At 44.3% G+C, this 14754-nt stretch overlaps 1 protein-coding gene across 5 annotated transcripts in view; it reads right to left on the bottom strand.

The window, feature by feature from the left end:
- The window catches only part of kif21a (kinesin family member 21A), a 175040-nt gene that overhangs the window by 134314 nt on the left and 25972 nt on the right, over nt 1-14754 (bottom strand). For all 5 annotated transcript variants that reach the window (XM_038811220.1, XM_038811219.1, XM_038811218.1 and 2 more), the window contains exon 2: nt 207-429. In XM_038811220.1, the coding sequence (XP_038667148.1) occupies nt 207-429 (223 nt within the window). The remainder of the gene's footprint in view (nt 1-206; nt 430-14754) is intronic.

Here is a 14754-nt window from a genome sequence, read left to right on the forward strand (position 1 = left end):
TAAACTTTCTTTGCGGCTCGTTATATTCTGTCCAATCTTTGATCTGACAACCATCCTTTCAATATTACGATCATTGCTCGGTAGTTTATTGCTTTGCCAAGCTACTAGTTATCTGTATTAAAATTATAGTTTTATGTTTTCCTTTAAGCTCTATAGAATACTGTGTGTACAATGTTCTCAAAAAAACTTTACACAATGACACTCACCTGACCATAAGCCAAAACGGTGGCATTGTAACCCTCTAAGCACCCATCAATAAGCTTTTCAACACAATTCGTATAAATCTCCTCCTGCTGAGTTTCCATGTCATAAACAAAGTCAAAAGTAAATGCTTTATCCTTTCCAAGGACAACCTGGGGCTCTCCAGGTATAACGGAGGTGCAAATGTGACATCCTTCAATCTTCTCTTTAGCCAGTTGTGGACGAATTCTGTACAGAAAGGAAGGAACAATGAGCCCAATGTACAGTTAACACAGCGATATTAAACTTCACAGGGTAATGTTACAATATGATGTTCTAATCCATGTTGATTTCAATCAGCCTACCTTTACAACTGGTGATCCAAGCCTTTTTTTGTAGTGCAACAGAAAATGGTGCTATGTTTTAATCAGAAGCACTGCTGCACAGAAAATGTCAATTTGTGAATGCTTTCTTATTTTAGAAAATATACCTTTGAATCGTACAAACAAGAGAATGAGTGACCCTTGATCTTTAATCTATAGATTTTCTCAGCATGTATTAGTCATTTCTCTCCCAACACCCACCCCAAAAAAAATCAAGATTCTTCCTAACATCCTGTTTCAGCTGGGACACCAAGTCAGGCTTTTCCACAACTTCCACTCAGCCAGAGGGGTGGAATGAAAGTTTCTCAGCTGCTGGCTGCAAGGATTGCACGCAATTAAATGTGGGCAGTCCCATATCGTTCTGTTTTGTCTATGGGAAGACAACACAAAACAGTGGTTAATTTGGCACCAATTCAGAAAATGGAAAAAATATATACACCGTTGTCGCAGGGGTGCTCTTTGGACATTGAGGGATGTTGCTGGAATACAGTAGTTTACAACTAGTTGTATATAGCTGACTTGGGATTGTCAGATGTTGACACTAGCTGCCTGAAATGGGAGGCACTAGTGTCCCATACTACAGCACACACACCAAACAAGTTTTAAAAAAGTCTCACTTCCAATTACTATCCAGTGAATCCTGCTGGTAAATTACTTAGTGGTGTTGGAAAGGCAAAGAGTACGAAATATTAGAAAACCTATTTTGGTATCAAACTATATAATAATGACATGTTACCCACATTCACTGAAAAGACTGAAAGACTGTAAATGTGGAAAATAACTTAGACAATCGGGAAGAGCAGGGGACCAGAATTAATATTGATAGCTCGACCAAAGACACTGGCCAAATTACCCCCTTCCGTTAAATCTTTCTGATGCAAGGGCCGGGATTCTCCAAGCCTGCGCCAGGTCGGAGAATTGCCGGTGACGCGGGAAATTCCCACCACGCTGCGCTCCGGTTGCCGGAGAATCGAGTCCCGGCGTCCTGAAAGAGGCGCCCGCGATTGTCAGGCCAAATTCCTGGTACCACCCTGTGGTGAATGTGATTCACACTATATATAGTTGCCAATATCACTCCATGTATATATGTTCATTATCTACCCATTGTAAGTGCAGTTGCACTATCCGACCACCAGGGGGAGTCGCTCTGGGAGTACGTGAGAGTTTGTACTGGGCTCCTCCCCCTGGGACCGATGTATAAAGATCAGTGCCTAAGAGCCAGCCTGCCAGTTCACCTGAAGTTCAACGACGAATAGGCCGACGAATAGGCTGGCTCTATTGTAAGTGTATTAAAGCCTCTGTTCAGATCCAACTACACGTGTTCGCTGAATTGATGGTTCCATCACACCCGGCGGGAGCTCGGACCCGCGGTTGCGGTGGCCGTCCTGGTGAGGGGGGGGGGGGGAAAATCAGACTCCGGGGAGGGGGGGGGGGGGAGCCTCCACGCCATCCAGGCCGGCGATCGGAGCTATCGATCGGCAGGCACCCGCGATCTGGAGGGGGCCTACCTCCTTCCGCGCGGACCCGCTGTAGGGCTCCACCATGTTGCGCGGCGCCGACGGGGAGACAGCCGTCGTGCACATGCGCGGACCCGCACCGGCAGTGCAGGACCACGTATTGGCACCGGAGCAGCACTCCGGCGCCGTGCTGGCCCCCTGAGGCCGCTGAATCGCTGGCCCATTGGCGCCGGCAATCACCACTCATGTTTACGCCGGCGTCAACACTTGGCCGGGATTTACAAAGCATAGGCAGACAATGTTGCAGTTCCCCCATCCTCACTGCCGTTTATTACATCAAAGGATAAAGTAGCAAGGTGAAGCTTTTTGCAGTGTACAGTGCCACTTCATCTGAAATGCCCAATGTCAAAATGCGCAAGCTCCAGAATTTAAGTATTTGCAACAGTTTAAAAGCAGTCGGAGTCGGGCGGCACGGTGGTGCAGTGGTTAGCACTGCTGACTCACAGCGCTGAGGACCCGGGTTCAATCCCGGCCCGGGTCACTGTCTGTGTGGAGTTTGCCTATTCTCCCTGTGTCTGCATGGGTCTCACCCCCACAACCCAAAAAATGTTTCTGGCGGGTGGATTGGCCAGGCTAAATTGGCTCCTAATTGGAAAAAAAATTGGGTACTCTAAATTTTTTTAAAATGCAGTCTGAGAAGTGATTAATTGGGACACACACACTCCGATGAAGTCTCTAAAATGGTGTTGTGTTGGAAGCAGCCTCTGCAATGTTCCATTATAAACATCCAGTAGAATTCTAGAACAATAAAAAGGTACAAGATGTCAACAATGTTTTGAATATTTAGGTTTAGCCAAGCAGCATATGGAATATGCAATGAGGAATGGAAATTAACAGGACAATGGAATCTAGGCCACCTTTCGTGCATAGTGTAGAGTCCATGATTGTAATTCAGATTTATTCATCCTTAAACCAACATTCTCATCTACATATCCTCAAGTCAACAAATAGCTCTGTCCTCCAAAAGGAGGATTTATTTGCTGGTGACACAGAACTAACTGGTCAAACCACCTCTCCACAAATTACTTACTTTACTGAGGAAAAGCACAAGGCTTCCATTGCATTAACAGTCAAAAAATTCAAACACATTCCACTCAACCAATAAGCAAAATTTATAAACAGAAGCTATTCATGATTTTAACAGAAGAGAAATTGTTCAGTGCATGGCAGTAGGGTGGGAAAGGAGGGGTTTACAACAATCAACACTAGTTAGGTACCAGTGGGTTATTTGTACAGAGTAAAATTCTTCGTAATCATTCGCTTAGATTCATTTACACACAATTACTGAGCTGCAATGTGCGAATTAACTGTTAAGTGACCATTCCTTTTGTGTACTCAACATTGTTGATTTACTGGGAGTCCCCATTTTCAGTGTCCCCTTTTAATGTGGTTTTGCTTTAAAGGGCTTCATTATTTACATCTGGGCTCCAAAGTGCAGTGTTCCCAGCTTTAAAGGCAGTGGGCAATGTGATGTCATCATGCACCCGGTGTGATCATGTCATCACACAACAAGGTGCAGTGATCCTGAAGAGACTGGCTTGTGATTGTGTTGGCGCCATATTGTCCTTGTTCATGCAACATTGTTTTTCTTGCTGCATTTTCAAGTACCCCAGCCCCCACACTTGTTTTGCAGGTTATTTCAGGATTTCAACATTTTTAATGTATTTGTGTTCCGGATGAGCACTTCTTAAAATTTTACTATTTTGCTTCTCATTTCATTTCCCTCATTCTGGTTTTCTCTTCGCTGAATATCTGCAAAAGCTATTACTTGTAATACAAAATTTTAAAGAAATTTATATAATTCTTTGTTGACACTTAACAGCCTCAGACCTCTCTCTCACAGATAATAACACAAACCTCCAACCATGTTGTCTGACCCACCTTTCCTCCCTCCAAGCTAAAGCTTCCACAGAATGCCCCAACGCACAAAAGGAAGGGTTGTTCTTTACGCACAATCCTAGAAAGGATGCCTACCTAACACTGGCAAAGAACACAGTTTCCCCACAGAATAAAAGGTGCATGGCAGTCAGTTATTCTTCTTTCTGTGACGAATGTAGAAATCATTATATATTTATATTTGTGGCAGTAATGTTATTAAAAAGCCTAGTTTAAAATACATATAGTCAGTATGTTTGCTAAAGCCCTAATTAAAGAGCAGTAAAAGGGTGAGGTGATCATTCATTCCAACAGTTAAGTTGCTAACAGATAAAGAGCTAATGGGACATGATTTTCATTTTAGATGGCTCCCTGGAATACAGATATATTTTTGTAAAGAAAAAATTGTATGCAAGGCATTTTCACATATACATCCAAAAATCAGAAGAACACCAGAATAACTGAATAAACAACCCACCCCACCTGCCTTGCTGACCCCTCAATCCTCCCTAAATAAATCAATAAAAGGTTTCCACCTCCAGGTGAAGACCATGCTGACCCCCTCAAATCGAACGTCACCATCTCCAGCCGCAGGAATTCTGCCAGGTCACTCACCCACACTCCCGCTTTTGACGCTCAGTCTCACCATCCTAGTAAAATCCTTCTCCGGGCTTTCAGGGAGGCAAAGGCCACTCTCTCACCACCCTGGACTCCTGGCTTTCCCAACACCCCAAATATAGCCATCTCTGGACTCAGAACCACCTCCACACCCAGCGCCTCAGACATCACATCCAAGAAACCCTGCCAGAACCCCCTCAGTCTTGGACATGCCCAGAACACATGGAAGTGATTCGTCGGCACCCCCCCCCCCCCACCCCCGTGTACCGCCCACACCTATTCTCTACCCTTGCAAAGGACCTGCTCACCCTCGCCACCGTCATGTGGGCCCTATACACCACTTTAAACTGGATGAATCTTAACCTCGCACTCGATGAGGATGTGTTTACCCTCCGCAGGGCCTCTGCCCACATCTCAGCCCCCCCATCACTCCTCCCAGCTCTGCCTCCCATTTGCGATTAATGTCCCCCACCTTCCCCTCCCAGCTCCTTGTCCTGCAACCCCAGAGGCAGGAGGAAAGGATGGCACCTCTCTCTTTACGAAGACCAAACCAGCAGGTACCTAAAGCCATTTCCCCTCGACAGCTCATACACATCCTCCAGCCCCACAAATTTGTCCCCTATGAACAAATCACCGAAGAACTCAATCCCCACCTGCCGACACCCCTTAAACCTCACATCAGCTCCACCGGCGCTAATCTATGGTTATTACAAATTAGTGCCCACACAGAAGCACCCTCCTACCGCAAATACTGCCTCCACTGCCCCATATCCTCAGGGGCGACACCACCACTGGGCTCATGGAGTACCTATCCATCGAGAAACGGCAGAGGTGCCAACAACAGAGCCCTCAAGCATATTCCCCGACACAATGCCACCTCCATCATTCCCCACACCGACCCCTCCACCATGGCCCATTTCCTTACCATAGCAATATTTGGTGCCCAATAACAGTCCATCATGTTCAGCTGTGCTAATCCCCCCTCCCCTTGCTTCAAGAAAGCCTGGCACACCTGCATGGTCTTCCCCACCCACACAAACCTGGAGATCAGCCCACTGACCTTCTTAAAAACGACTTGGGGGACAAAGATTGGGAGGTTCTGAAATACAAACAGAAACCTCGGCAGCAGTCATTTTCACCATCTGCACCCGCCTCTTTTCCGCCTTCATCTGCTCCACCAGCTGAACCAGGTTCAGTTTATGTAACTGCTCCCAACTCCATGCCACCTGGATACCCAAATACCCAAAACTCGCCCCCACCACCCAAAATGGCAACTCCCTTAGTCTCCTTTCCTACCCTCTGGCTTCAATCGGGAACACCTCGCATTTCCCATATTCAATTTGTATCCTGAAAACCGGCCAAAGTCCCCCAAGATTTCAATGATGCACACTTGCAACTGGCGCAACAGCCGGACCCAATCCACAAACCCCTGCCCGAACTGCCCCAACACCTCCAACAAAATATGCCTACTACACCCAATCAAAAACCTTCTCTACATCGAATGGCACCACTACCTTCACCTCCTGCCCTCCAATGGCATCATGATTACATTGAATAGCCTCCTCACATTCGTCGGCAACTACCTCCCCTCCACAAACTCAGTCTGGTCCTCGCTGATCACCCCCGGCACACAGTCCTCAATTTGCTATGCCAACACCTTGGCGTCCACATTCAATAATGATATCAGGCGGTACAACCCGCGCTTCTTCCTTGTCCCTCTCCAAAATCAGGAAAATAGAAGCCTTGGACAGCGGAGGGGGAAGTTTCCCCCCTCTCCCTCGCCTCATTTTACACTCTCACCAGCCTTAGGTCCGCCCCAAATTTTTTAGAACTCTACCAGCAAGCCTTCTCTGCTTGCATCACCCCCATACCATATAACACCTCCCTCAGCCCAATCAGGGCCCCCAGGCCCTGCAACAGCTCCTCTCCACTTTGGGGAAACTCCAACCCACCCAGGAACCACTGCATCCCCTCCTCCCCGGTCAGGGGCTCCCACTCGCAGAGCCTCCTGTGAAAGACCTCAAACACCCCATTCACTCGCTCCGGGTCCATCACCCCCTTGTCCTCATCATCCCGATCTCCCTTGCCACTTCCTGCTCATATTTTCACCATACTCATACCCTCTGGTCCTCCTCAACTGCCCCACTGACTAGCCCAAACTCCATCTGGAGCCTTTGCCTCACCTTCAACACGAGCTTCTGGTGCTTCAGAGTATCTCTGTCCACCCACAAAATCTCATCCGCCAGCCTTGCCTTCTCCTCCCACTCTGCCTTCTCCCTATGTGCCCGAATTAATACACCCCCTGACGAAAGCCTTGAGTGAGCCTCATGCCGTGGCGGTTGTGACCTCCCAGTGTCGTTCAGACCCATATTGCCCCAAATGACAAGCCACACCTGCTGACACACCTGATCTGCAGCCTCCAGCTGTCCACTGCCATCGATCCCTTCCCAACTGCGCCACGCCAACGCGCACCCCCCCCCCCCCCCCCCCCCACAACATCCAATTCCTCAGATACATGAGCACAGCGAGTTTAACTGGCCTATTCCATCTCCTCACGTTCCACATGAGATTGGTTGGGGGGGGGGGGGGGGGAAATCGCCTGGTTCTGGGTCTCCAGCCTCTGCTCTACCCCAGATCTCAGCTGTTCCATCATCTTGGCCAAGTCTTCCAGGGCCACTTTCCTCTGCTGCAATTGTTCAGGAACTCTACCAACTGTTCCATCGACCACTGGGTGGGCAGCAAGCTCTCCTTATACCCGGCCATCTTGACCTGTGACTCGCCATGAAGACTCTCCTGCTCTTTCCTTCTTGCACCACTCCATGTCCACGATCCATCCACCAGCCACATCAGAGGAGTATTACCTTTCCCGGGCACTCCTGTAACCTTTGTCTCAAATACCATGCCCTTCGGGTGTGAAAAAAATCAGCCTTGAGCGGGAGCCATGACATGTGCGACCACTCACTCCAGTGTCGTCCCCGGAACATAGATAATTTATGAGGGACTGTCCTAGTTAAGCAGGTCATGGAACTTAGTGGGATACAGATGATATAATTCATGGGAGGAGTCGGGTCTGTTTGTAGTTTTGCAGACTGTTGAAGATTTTAAGTTGAACAGAGGTTTGCCATAGTATTTGAGCCTGACAAGACAGAAGTGTACTGGATCTGCGCTCTTGAAAGGATCTCTCTTCAAAATTCTCTACACAGCTAAGTAACCTGTTTGTTAACTTTATTTATAAGTGACATTTGAACTGTATTGGGTTACTTACTTGGAATTAGTGGCAGGTTCAGTTAGTAAGTTAAGTTTTTTCCTAATATTTAACTGATAATTGTAAAGCTATTTCTTTGATGTTAATATAGTTAATTCTGTGTTTAAATTAAAGTTATTCCTAGGGTGCCATTACTCCTAAGGTGAAGTATCCTTTCCTTACAGTTTTACAAATAGAAAATTATTTGGGGTTCTCATCCGGATCCTAGCAAACATTGGGGTCTGGTCTGGGCTCCTAACATCTGCATTAAAAATAAGATTCCATGGATGCTTGGAAGTACTAAAGGCACCGGGATGGCTCCAAACACACTTCTTAACTGCATACACTTGCCCTTTCTTCACCACCTAGAATCATACATAGTCAAATCTATTCCGGTTCTATCCGTTCATTATCCAAAATGACTACTTTCTTCTGCCATTCTCCTTGATCATCACAAAATACATTTTATTTTATTTCGGAATAAAAAGTCTTACACATTTTGGGATGACTCTTTCAGGTGGCAACTTAAACTTGCACCATCAACAAAATTATTTCTGGAGAACAATTCTAACAGGATGTACAGAGGGGCAGAATAAAACTGCATGAGACTAATGAATGGCTCATATATAATGCATGCAAGGAATATTAAAAGTTATTAAAATATTTCCTCCTTTTTCTATACATCAACATTAGCTATGAGATTTACCATTCAGGTTTAAGGCTAAAAGAGTCAAACCAGTGCATTTTAGAATCATCCCAGTGCAAATTATATCAGATACATATGCCAGAATCCCAGTATGCAATGCAAAATGTATAATATCTTACTTAGGCAGAGATGAAGACAGGAACAATTCATCAACTGATACTTCTTTATTAACATCTATTAGGATTCATACACATTGCAATACAGCACACATACCACCACCTCAGTATTCAATGTCTGAGATTGCAGGATAGTTTATCAAGGTTAAATAAAAAGCAAATAAAACTGAAGATTCTAGAAATCTGAAATAAATGATCAACTTTGGACTGCTTCCAGTTTTTTTTTTTCTCTTTTAGCAAGGTTAAGCTTACAGCTTGCATTCAATCTGCCGCCTGATACTTTCAACAATTAGAAACACAAGACCATAAGACATAGGATCAGAATTAGGCCATTTGGCCCATCGAGCCTGCTCAGTCATTCAATCATGGAGGATATGTTTCTCATCCCCATTCTCCTGCCTTCTCCCCATAACCCCTGATAGGTTCCGGAACCTATCTATCTCTGTCTTAAAGTCACTCAGTGATTACATACTACTTCCTTCTTGGTCGACTGGCTGCCATAGCATTGACTCCAAGGATTCATAGCTTCTCATCCTAGGATGCCCTTGAAATTGCCATTTTAATTGTTGGCTTCTTTCTTTGGATGTCAGCATTGCTAACTTAGCATCTATTTACTTGATACACTCAGGGAGACTCCTGCACTACCTGTTTCAGAGCTCTCAATTGTTTGGCAATCATACATTTCCTCTCCATCTGCACTCAAAATGTGAAGTATCCACTTCTAGAAACATGCTTTTCAAGAAACTCTGGCGCTTTCCAGGAAACTCCGGCGCATCGCAGTGACACCAGCTGCTCAAGTTCCAAAACCCGAAGCTTTCCAGCTGATGATACGTCTTGCACGAGGTTGTCCAGGACAAGAGAAGCATCTTGGAGTTTCCATATAGAATAGTATGTGCACGCCATAGGACTGAGATGTCCTACTCTGTCTCTTTTCAGCCTATTAACTCACATAGCAAGATTAAACTTGACTTCCATCAAGACTCACCATTTGATAGTGCTATTTCAAGATTGACACTGTACAATTCAAAACTTAGCATATTAAAGTCTTGTTGAAAGAAATAGCACATTTAGTCAAATGCTCAGTTCATTATTAGGAAATTAATGTGCAATCCCAATTATTCCAGGATTCTTGCTCAATGATGGTTCATTAAATATCACTTTCCAAAACCTTAAGGAGACCTGGATTCACCTTACAGCCCAACAAAAACAGCAGGATGCAAAGGTATTTTGAGTTTCAGTCTAACAGAACACAAGGGTAAACTTTTGTTTTTGAGGGTGGTTATATTTTGCACACAATTGCAGAACTTTATTCGGCCCTAGAAATTCTCTGCTACAACCTTACTGGGGCCACTAATTAGACAACTGGCATGTTTCCAAATACACGACGTAGAAAACCACACTACATAGAAAACCAATGCACCAATACTAATCCATGATTTTAATAATAAAAATCAAGGGCATGATCCAAATGATTAGTTAAAAAAAGTTAATTTATTCATCATAACATAAATTAAATGGAGGACAATCTCCTAACTACCAGTAATAATTCAATCTGATGTAACAAGAACATAATTGAACTTTTTGTAGCCTAAAGTGCACATGATAGCATTGGGAAAATTTATATAATTTCTATCAGTACGCAAGTTTTATCTGTTTAAGGTTTCTATCTTTACTAGAAAACGAAAACAGCAAATATTGAAAGCAGGTGAATCATCTTCTCTCGTTTCCACAGATGTCACCTTTTTGTTGCAGTTTTATATTTAGCCCAGACCAGACCCCAATGTTTGGGCAGGTTGTGCAAACTGTGAATATACACACGGTCCTTATGGAGCAAATGTCTGTCACTCAAATTAGTATCTCAAACAGGGACTGGGACGGGGGGAGGTTGGTGGGAAAAGAGGCTGGTTATGAATGGCAAAAAGTGAGTCAAATATGCTGCTTCCAGTCACTGGAACAGTTTAAGAAAACTGCCAGGAGATGAAATTCAAATCTCATTCAGTACAAGAGTAGCGCTAAAATAATTGAAGGAACTGGAAAGGCAAAATACTCCAACAAAGTGCAAGGTGGTGTCTGGGGCAGGGGTCAAAGATGACCGTTTCAATATTCCAAATGCCAAACAAGAGAAAGTTCTAGCTTTAAATCAGACAAGGAATATGATAGCAACAAAACATTTCAACGGTTGAGATTAATTTTGGATTAATCGGTATGTGGATATTGATCCTGTGCAGACAAATTATGTCTGTTGAGGTAAAGCATAGAGATCAAGATGAGAAAGAATTTATGTTTGATTCTTAGCTGATTTCAAAAGAGACATGTGTAGAAGTGAAGTCATTGCGGGAGAGAAGCCGAATGAGTTCAGCCAAATAGGAATGGAACCGGGCAAGGGTGATCCTAATGAGCTAGTGAACAGAGATGTGCGGGTGGAGTATGGCATGATCAACTGTATCAAATGTCACAGATTGATCCTGCAGGATAAAGAAAGATTAGGCACCATGACCAGTGGCAAAGAATGCATTCAGTACTGCGCGGGGAGCAGTCTTCATAAAAAAACCCCAACATTTTCAAAGTAGTTCTGGAGCAGGGAGGATCAGCACAGACAGAGTTGAGTGCCGAGGAGATCAATAGAGCAAGTAGCAAGTTTCTTAGATGAGATGAATATTCAAGAATGAGCTCATAAAAAACCTGCAGAATTTTGCCCCAGCTGCTATTATAGGATTTAGGATCAGGTAAATTTATTTATCTGTCAAAGCAAAAATAGCATCAAAATAATGGGCAAACCGTGACCATGCAGCCATCTTATATAATGGATATTTCTTTTCAAATTTGGTTAAGAGTCGGCACTGCTGCCTCACAGTTCCAAGGACACGCATTTGATCGTGGCCCAGGGTCACAATAATAATAATCTTTATTATTAACACAAGTAGGTTTGCATTAACACTGCAATGAAGTAAATTTCGGCTAGCTGGGGGGAACGAGCTACGGTACCTGCAGCTCAAAAACTTCCTACGAAAGGAGACAAGGACGTACCCACAACCGCCACGACAGACACTACTGGAAGACCTACTGGACACAAGTATCCTAGAGAAAGGGAACTGTAGCGACATGTATGACCGACTGGTAGAAAGGGACGACACCGTACTGGACGCAACAAGAATGAAATGGGAGGACGACCTGGGGATTGAGGTAGGGTGGGGACTCTGGAGTGAAGCGCTGCATAGGATCAACTCCACCTCCACGTGCGCAAGGCTCAGCCTGACGCAACTAAAAGTGGTACATAGAGCCCACTTAACAAGAAACCGTATGAGTAGGTTCTTCCCGGAGGTGGAGGACAGATGTGAACGGTGCCAAAGAGGCCCGGCCAACCACGCCCAGATGTTCTGGTCTTGCCCCAGACTTGTGGAGTACTGGACAGCCTTCTTCGAGGCTATGTCCAAAGTGGTTGGGGTGAGGGTGGAGCCATGCCCGATAGTGGCGGTCTTCGGGGTTTCAGACCAGCCAGATCTATTCCTGGGGAGGAGGGCGGACGCCCTTGCCTTTGCCTCCCTGATCGCCCGCCGTAGAATCCTGTTTGGCTGGCGGTCAGCAGCACCGCCCAGAGCTGCAGACTGGCTGTCCGACCTCTCGGAATCTCTCCAAATGGAGAAAATCAAATTCGCCATCCGAGGGTCGGACGACGGCTTCCACAGAACGTGGGAGCCATTCATGCAATTGTTCCGGGACCTGTTTGTGGCCAACGTACAAGAGAAAGAATAGTCGAGTGGCCAAGAATCAGGGGGAAATGGACGGGAATCAGGGGAAGGTAGCCGGGGGGGGGGGGGGGGAAAGAGGGCTACGGGTTCGTTATGGGGGTTTGATGGCTAGCTAAGGCCCAAAACCAAACTGTAAATAAATGCCTATAAACATGTGCCTCGGCCATATTGGGGAATGTAAAATTTGTATGCCGGCTAAAGGGGGCGGCCACAGTTGGTATTATGAAGATGCTTACCTATAAATGCACATGTTAATTTTTGCGTGTTCTTTTTTTCTCTCTCTCTAATAATTTGTTATTTGTTCAATATAAAATATGAAACCTCAATAAAAAACATTAAAAAAAAACACTGCAATGAAGTTACTGTGAAAAGCCCCTAGTCACCACACTTCTGCGCCTGTTCGGGTACACCAAGGGAGAATTCAGAATGTCCAATTCACCTAACAAGCACGTCTTTCGGGACGTGGGGGGGGGGGGGAGAAACCGGAGCACCCGGAGGAAACCAAAGCAGACAAGGGGAGAATGTGCAGACTCCACACAGACCCGTACGTGTAAATTTTACACATTCTCCCCTTGTGTGCGTGCATCTCACCCCACAACCCAAAGATGTGCAGGGTAGATGGATTGGTCACACTAAATTGCCCCTTAATTGGGAAAAAGAGAATTGGGTGCTTTAAAATTTTATTTAAAAAATTGTTTAGGAAATGTTGAAGTTGAAGATTTGAAGGAATTCAACACTAAAATTAAAAACTAAGTACTGCATTAAGTCTAAGTCAACTTTAAAATCATGTCCTAATTCAAGCTCATAAGTCAGTTTGTTTATTTTACAATATTTAAAATGAATCTTCACAAATAGAAGATTCAACTTCAACTTATCCAATTGTTTATAAACAGTTGATCTCACATACTGATGATCATACTTCTGATAATTCCCTGGTTAGCTGAAAACAAAATAAATCTGATACAAGTTACTAAACTACTCAGATTTCTAATCTAGAAGTTTTTATAATGCTCACAACTTCAAAACAATAACAAAGTCAAAACAAACTCAAACTAACTAAATTAATTGAAAGAATTGGTTTCATCTTAAACAGTTGCAGAACTTTTTCAGAACAGTTCATACTCCTCTCGGTGAAAACAACAAACTTGTTCATCATCTTATATGAAACTAGAACAACTTTCCCATCAATCTCAAATAAATCTCTTGGCTTATGCCTTAAAGTGGCCAAGTGTGTACCTTGACAGTGAACAAATTATTCAACTTCAGGAAGAATTAGTGTCAAGCTAAAATTACACCCCTGCCAATATGTCAGAATAAGCTTTTGGATAGTTATCAAGACCAAGAACCTTGGACACCAAGGCCAATTCCAGCACCTCTTTAAACTTCTGTGAAATTTGCTCAACTGAAATCAGAACTGTGACCAAATCCAGAACCTTGTTCGATTATTAGCATACAACAGGTCAGACGTAGTCAGTGAGGTCTAGTAATTTGGCCCACTAAATCCAGAATATTCAACTCTTCCTTTTTCACTTGTTTATAATGTTTGAATTTTGTACACTGGACAGCACAGTGACACAGTGGTTAGCACTGCTGCCTCATGCCGCTGAGGACCCGACCCCGGCCCAATGTCCGTGTGAAGTTTGCATTGGCCCCCATGTCAGCAGTCTTACCCCCACAACCACACTAAATTGCCCCTTAATTTGAATTTATTTTTATTTATTTTTTTAAAAGAAACTACATGAAATCTGGTTGTGCCAAACTGCGAAGTTTGAAACTTTAAATATTGTTTTCTTTGAATAAACCAAGCCCTATTGCTTAAATATTCATTCCCAGAATGAATCTATATCTTTCTGCACAGTCTTAAAACTTAAAAAATGTTAAGTGTTTGATTCAATATCTTAGCCATTGTTGTGATCTGACCAGGCATCCGCAACACCCACCCACAAACATTTGCTCCCTCCAGCACCGTCAAACAGTGGCACAGTGTGTACCATCTACAAGATGCACTGCAGGAACTCACCAAGGCTTCTTAGGCAGCACCTTCCAGAACCACGACCGCTATCATCTAGAAGGACAAGAGCAGCAGATACATGGGAAAAGCATCACCTCATAGCCACTCACATTCTGACTTGGAACTATCTCGTCAATCCTTCACTGTCACTAGGTTAAAGTCCTGGAACTCCCTCCCTAACCAGCACAGTGAGTGTACCTACACCACATGGATGTCAGCTCACCATCACTTTATCAAGGGCAATTAGGGATGGGCAAATAAATACTGGCCCAGACAGTGAAACTCAAATGCCCTGAATGAATAAAATAAAAATCTCTTCACTTAACTTCCAAATTTTGATTCCGGGTACAAACTT

The sequence above is a fragment of the Scyliorhinus canicula genome, chromosome 11 (genome assembly GCF_902713615.1).
Source record: "Scyliorhinus canicula chromosome 11, sScyCan1.1, whole genome shotgun sequence".
Lineage (NCBI taxonomy): Eukaryota > Metazoa > Chordata > Chondrichthyes > Carcharhiniformes > Scyliorhinidae > Scyliorhinus > Scyliorhinus canicula.